Here is a 7500-nt window from a genome sequence, read left to right on the forward strand (position 1 = left end):
TAATCAGGTTTTTATTGCACAACTTACAAAGTTTTTTACAATGTCTTATCATTAATTTACTTATATTTATCTCACAATTTTTGGTTTATGCTCAATTCACCCCTCCTCTACGAATATTTATCAACAATCTTAAAATCAAACTATCTATAACTATAAATAACTAAATCTCACTCATATTCGTCTTCGATAATATTTTTTTGTTTTCTTTTCTTTTCAAATATCTCTCATCGAGAGTTTAATTATTCATAATTAATCTATCTTTTCTATATATCTATCATTTTTTAATCTTGTCTAATTAATTATATATTTTTTTTTATGTTACAGACGAATCTCATTGTTCAGTCAACAACTCGTATATAACATCATGTCGAACGAAATGAAATTCTTTGAATCGAAAAAAAAGGAGACTAATTTAAATCGTCCTATCGTTAACGGATAACGAATTTCTCATTAATTTTCGATTAATATTAAATATATTTTAAACAAGAGAGATAGAAGAATTATTGAGAAAAATTTAATTATTCGATTATGATGACATCGAGCTAACATCGATTATTAACCAAACAGAAAGAAGAAAAAGAAGAAGAAGGAGAAAAAAACAATAACAAAATTAATTATTATAAAGAAAATTCGTATTTTGTATTAGAATTATAAAAGATTTACCATCGATGATTTCTAAATCGACGTTTAAGGGTCATTCTTCGTTCGATCGAGATGAAGCTGAACGATAATCTGACAATGGAGGGTAAGTTTTCGATAGATACAGAAAAAAATCGAATAAAAAATATAATGAAAGAAAAAAAAAAAGAAAAGAAAAAACGAAATACTTATATAATATAAAAGAAAGGAGAGGGGGAGGAGAGGATTGTTCGAATCATCGAGCGTGAAACGAACGAGTGCTAAGCTTTTCTCGTTTATTCGGTCCTTTCCTCGATTTATTTCAACCATACGAATTCGTTTTACGTGCTTCTTCCTATACCGTCAAAACGTATTAGATTTTTTTCTATTTTTTTTTTTTTTTTTTTTTTTTTTTTTTTTTTTTTTTTTTTTTTTTTTTTTCTAGGATTTCTTTCCAGGTCACACGATTGATAGTTTACTCGAGATATTTGTAAAAGAATATTTTTTTCAAAACACAACAAAGATAGAAAATGTTACAATTTTTTGTTTTTTTTTTTAAATCCCTATACCAATTTGATCTATTCTTTTCTTTTTGTATTTTTTAATAATATTCCAACGAAAAGATGCTTTGGAATATCGAAATCGATATATTAAGAATTTACATTACTTTTTTTCTTTAAAGTGGTTAAGTTTTCATCCTTTCGTTTCTTTCTTTCGTTCTCTCTTTCTCTTTCTCTTTTTTATTTTTATTTCTCAACTTTGCACTCTTCTTTCTTTCCACTTACCGAACTTGGTGCTCCTTTTTTTTCTTTTTTTTATTTTTTTTCTTATCGAATAAGCATACAAACGAGAGAAACTTTTAAATTCTCCTTGTGGGAATAGTTTTAACCTTTAAAAATTAGTTCGAGGAAACCGCAAGTGCATTTTCTTTTTCTATCTCTCTCTCTCTCTCTCTCTCTCTCTCTTTCATTTCTTTTTTCGGTAAAAGATAAATCGTACGTGCGGTTTCGTCGATAAAGTTTAGAAATTTCGAAAGAAGTCGATCGCGAGAATATTTTTTTTCTTTTTTTCGAGTACTTTCTTTTTTTTCTTTTTGTTTTTTTTCTGTGTTACGATTATAACCTCGGCCACGTACGAGTTAAAGGAAACTTTTCTTACTATCCAATTTACATGATTTGTAAGCTCGTATGTTAGATGAAATTCAAAATTGTTATCGAACTAATCGAAGTCCGCGTTAGTTCCGAAGTTAATCATTTTAAGAACACCCTTCTTCACCCTACCTTTCCACCCCCTCCTTTAAAACCCCTAATATGAAACTTTCCTTTTAGATAGGTCCTGTCGAAACGTGCTTAAACTCCTTGACGTGGTATAAACGTCCCTAAATCTTTATTGATCTTTCTCATTTAATATTCTCCATTTACTATGACTTTATTCCATTTTCTAATAGCTCATCTCACTTCAGACCATTTCCAAAGGAATTTCTAAAGGAATATAGGAATGATAAAGGATCGGCCGAAAATTATTACCGACACATTTAACGAAAATTTATTATTACTTTTCGACAACAAATATTCGTAGTTTTTTTTTTTTACAATTTTGTTAAAAAAAAAATAATTATTAGGACGAACGAATTAGGACGAATGATATTTTTAAAGTTATCACAAATTTTTTCTAACGGGTTTTATATTAAATTATTATACCGAACTTGTTTTTTTTTTTTTTGGTTTTTAATTCTTATCGTTGTTTTAAATAATCCAACGATTAGAAAAATCATTTAAGTTTGTTGATTTTAATAATTATTTTTGACAAAACAAAATTCTTATGATATCATAGAAAGTTAAAAAAAGAATACCATCGAGATGATTACAAACGATGATATGTCGTAAGATCCGATCGATGTGTTTTTTTTTACAATTAGAATTTCGTTGTCCTTGAGGACAAGAGAAAGGCTTTAAATAACGCGTTCGAATGATAGAACGATGGCCCTCGACCTAATTTCCACTCGAGTTCACCAACCTTTTTATTTTTGGTCACGTATGCATGTAATCCTCCACGAATGAGAGAAACACGAAGAGAGAGAGAGAGAGAAAAAAACACACACACACATACACAAAAAGAAAGAACAGTCATCGACTTTTGTCTCGTATCGATCTCGTCTAAAATTATCGCGAGTCTAAGCAAACATTAGGAAAAAGAAAAAGAAATAATTAATGAAAGTGTGTGTATTATTTATTGGATTGGCAATCAAGTGATTGCGAATCTTATCTATTGACAAATCACATTTAATTCTATTTTTTGTGATAGCAAATATCAGAAATTTGATGAACTTTGAATTATGATACCCCCTAAACGATGGCAAAAGCGTCATCATCGACAAAAACGTGTACAGTATCTATAATTGAATAAAGTTATATTTATTTTTCAGGAAAAAAGTTAAAATTTTCTTTCTTATTTAAAATCCTCAATCACTTTAGTTGTCAATCCAATAGAAAAAGTTGACACAAAGTCTGTTAATAAATTTATCAAAAATAATGATTATACATAGAAGTTTCGTGTAACATTCGAGAGAAATATGAGCTGCGTTTACTGCACAAATCGATTAACTCGACTTTTTGCAAAAAATTTAAGTGTAAAGGGGCACATGGTAGTATAATCATAACTTTTTTACATTTATACACAAATTTTCCCAAATATAAAAGATTAACACCGTTAAACGACAATATTTTTTTTTATGTGTGGCCACTGAATAATAAATAATTTATTTCAAAGGTCATTTTTTTTTTTTTTTTGATTAACTTCGTACTTTTAATGGAAATCGTTGCGGTAATTCAAACTCAAATGTACTAGCAAGCGCTTTGTTTTTTTTTTTGTTTCTTTCCCACACAATTTATTTGAATTTATATTATAAAATGAATTTTAAAAACCAGTTTCATTCAATTATTTCATCGCATTACCTCACTTTTTCTTTTATTATATGGTATTAATCGATTTGTGCAATAGCGAACGGCTCATATATTTATTATTCGTTAGTTTGTTGTGATCGCATGGCAACGAATTCAATTGTTCTTGTTATAAAATTTCGAGATAATTAATTTCATAAGGATCACGATTACGTGACTACACATTAAACATAAATAATTATTTTAATTAAAGACACTTTGAATTTGTTAAAGAAAAATTAAAAAGAAAAATAAAAAACGAACAAAATAATAAAAATAAAACTAAACGTGATAATAATAATTGTTCACGAGTGTTGGGGATGGTTTGTTTTTTTCCTTGTAAAGAAAATGAACGTTTTCATTAGGGTAATAAAAAAAAAAAGTATCGTGAACAAGTATACGATGAAATTTTAGAAGAAAAAGAAGAGGATACTGAGGTGTGTGAGGGGTAAAGAGAGAAATACGAAGAAATACATTAATTATAAGAAACGTGAGAACGATGTCTCGGGTTATCGAATCGTTATCATAAGAAATCGATATGTGATTTGAGTGAAAGTGTAATGGGGGAAGAATCTCTTTCCACTCTCTCTCTCTTTCTCTTTCTCTCTCTATCTCTATCTCTCTTTCTCTTTTCGTGTAATGGAACAACTCGAGTATATATAAATTTATCGGAAATTGTTCGTTTCCTCTTCGTATACGAATTACCTATCATTATAGTAGTGAGTCGTCTAAAACGACAGATGTAATAGAAAACTACTCGAATTAATATATAATATATTATATATAATAAAATATATAATATTATAATATTATATATAATATATTATAATATATTAATATATATATATATATTTTTATATTTATTTTTATCGGGTATATTTTGTAAAAGATAAATAAATACTTATGTGGAATCGCGCGGTTTTTGATTATTATTAACGAATAATGAAAACGATATATATGAGCCGTTTATTTTGAAAATGGTATAAGTCACTTTTTTTCTTTTTTAATTAAAAATGAAAAAATACCGTTCAGTTGTAATTAGTGTTACCATTGACTCGGTTTTTTTTGAAAAAGTGACTTATGCCACTTTCAAAATAAACGGCTCATATTATAAATAAAAAAATCTATCGTAAATCGTGTCGAGTAAACATTTTTTATGTTTCTTTTTTTTCTTTTTCATTTATTTCATTTTTCTTTTCTCATTCATTCGTATTTCATTGGTCAACGTAATATCATTGATACGCTCGTGTTGTATTTCCCCTTCCCATTCCACCCCCTTCACCTTATTATTGTATCAACGTTATTACATTCGGTTTATGGTTTATAGAAGAAGCATTATGAATTGTGTTCTATCCCCCTTCTGTTTCTCTTTTCCATTTTCATTCGATGAATGTCAGGTACGAGAATACAGAGAAAAGGCATCCACCGTTCGTTTCCAAGCATCGTTGCACTTTCCATCTTTCTAATGATAATAGTTTAACGGGAAATTTCTACTCGTTGTTCGGATCCTTTCATTCATGATTTCAATGTTCCGTTGATGTTTATTCTACCGTGTTCGGATAATAATAACAATGGTATACGTGAGAGAATCATATGTTATATATTAATGCATTCAACACACACACATATCTTATTTATGTGTCTATTATATAAATTATAATTTGTTTTAATACTCTCAAATGGGAATGAAAAGGACGATTGGTGGGCGGGGGAAGGGAAGGGGGGGGGTGGAGAGATGGCACGATTGGTTCCAACGAATCGAATATACGAAAATACAAAATAATTTATGTGAAATGAGACCAAAACAAAATGTATTTTCAAAAGGTATACTATAATTGAGTATTACTTTCTCTTTCTCATTATATCTCATTAAATATTATTAGATTGTACATCTAATAGAAATGTGACGATGAGGTGGAGTAGGAGGAAGAGGAGGAGGGGGGAGGAGGGTGGTAAGGATGGAATTGTTCTAGTTTATTTTCGCAGAGGGCAATTTATTTGATTCGATCGTTCATTTAGAGCACACTTGAACGAGTTGCTGCTAACAGTCGAACGAAATCAAACTAACGAGCTTTCTGCATCGGACGTTCCCCATAATTGGATTATCACGATCAGAAGACGTTTGTAGAAGAGTACCTGTGTGTAACTTAAACTAAATAAGAGAGATTACATGGAAGGAAAGTTCGTAATTCCGAGTTAGAAAAAAAAAGAAAAGGAGAAAAAGAAGAAGAAGATGAAGATGAAGAAGATGAGAAAATAAGATAGAAGAAGGAATAGAATTTAATCGATTTTTTAATGTTCTTTTATTCTTTTTTTTTCATTCGAGATAAAAGCGAGTGTGGGAATGGCGCCAATGTTTAAATCGTTTCTGCTAGAATCGATGATTATATCAAAAGTGTGGGTAATCGTATCGATTATGTTCGATGATGATGATGATGATTTATTTTATTAAAGGATTCGTAAACTCGGAAGAATGAGAGAGAGAGAGAGAGAGATAGAGAGAGAAAAATAGTGACGAACATAGTAAAAGGAAATTCGTATGATTGATTCTTCGAGTAAATGTTTAACATTGTATTTCTATTTACTTTCTTCCTATTCCTATTTTCAATTGTTTTCTATTTTTCCTTATTGTTGTTTACTCTCTTTTCCTTTTTCTTTTTCTTTTTAATGTGCCATCAATTCAGGAATGATATTATATATACCAAGATTCGAGATACAATTGTCAGAATTCGGTAAAGGGGAAGAGTTTTCAATCTGCACAGCTTTTTCTCGCATCTTTTAGTTTGCGTAAACGTGTTATATTAAAAACAAGGTTTTTCTAATTCCATTGGTACCGTTTCCTTCCGTGTTCCACATACGTGTGGACATGTACACATATATATTCACGAATACGAATACGTGTATGCGCACGGTCGATGAAAAGTTTTTAAAATTTCTATTGTTTTCCAACCGTTAATTGAATTTCCTCTTATACAAATATAACACACGTATAGATATACAAATATGTATACTCGCGTCACATATACATGGAATTTGTATCGATTCGCGAAATATGCTGATATTTGGAATATGAAAAAGGTCGAAATTTTGACGATTAAATTCAATTAGAAATTTGTTTTCTTTTCTTTTTTCTTTTCTTTTCTTTCTTTCTTTCTTTCTTTCTACGTTTTCCTACGAACGGATGTTCGATTTTTCGTCCAATTAAAATTCATTCGTAAGACTAAGGGAGAACTAAATGGAAAGTTACTTTAATGAACGAACGAATGAATGAATGAATGGACGGATAGATAGGTAGGTAGGATATTACGAAAAAAAGGGAACATTTCTTTTTTCTTTTGTTTTTTTTTTTACCCCTTTAGAGAAAACACTTTTATTTCTTTGTTTTTTATTCCTTGTATTACGCGGGCCACGCGAGATGTTGGATTTGCGTAGGTTGGAAACCTTTTCTTTTTCTTTTTTTTCTTCTCCTATTCTCTCTCTCTCTCTCTCTCTCTTATTTGACGTGAAAGTGAAATCGAGGTCTGGACCAAGGCCGGAGATGATAATTCGTCCTGTATATTTGCAATTCTACTTAAACTCTGACAATTTTACCGTAACCCCTTCTCTCCCTCCTTCCCACTCTTTCTCATTATATTTTTTTCTTTTTTTTCTTCTTCTTCTTCTTCTTTCTTACAGTAAGAGAGGGGTATGAAGGTCTTATTATGCTTAAGATGCGCTTAAAAGCTGACACAGAATAGTTTGTATGTTAAAAGTGCACGAATTTATGTTACATTAGTGTACGTGTATTACGTGTATAACTGTATTTGTATGAACGTGGAAGAAAATACTTTGAACAAACATTAATAGTCAACGTTTTAAGCGTGGAAAAGAGAAAAAACAATTTGTTGATTCGTTGCTAATTTCTTAAAGCTCTCTCTCTTTCTCTCTTTCTCTCTCTTTCTTT

General features: G+C 29.8%; 1 protein-coding gene across 1 annotated transcript in view; it reads left to right on the plus strand.

Moving 5' to 3' along the window:
• Window positions 1–7500, plus strand: part of LOC106793839 (probable serine/threonine-protein kinase DDB_G0278845) — a 70799-nt gene that overhangs the window by 15352 nt on the left and 47947 nt on the right. The window contains exon 2 of the mRNA XM_014761077.1: window positions 325–745. Within this exon, the coding sequence (XP_014616563.1) occupies window positions 715–745 (31 nt within the window). The 5' untranslated portion in view covers window positions 325–714. The remainder of the gene's footprint in view (window positions 1–324; window positions 746–7500) is intronic.

This window comes from Polistes canadensis, unplaced genomic scaffold (genome assembly GCF_001313835.1).
Source record: "Polistes canadensis isolate GaletaPanama2010 unplaced genomic scaffold, ASM131383v1 scaffold_19, whole genome shotgun sequence".
Lineage (NCBI taxonomy): Eukaryota > Metazoa > Arthropoda > Insecta > Hymenoptera > Vespidae > Polistes > Polistes canadensis.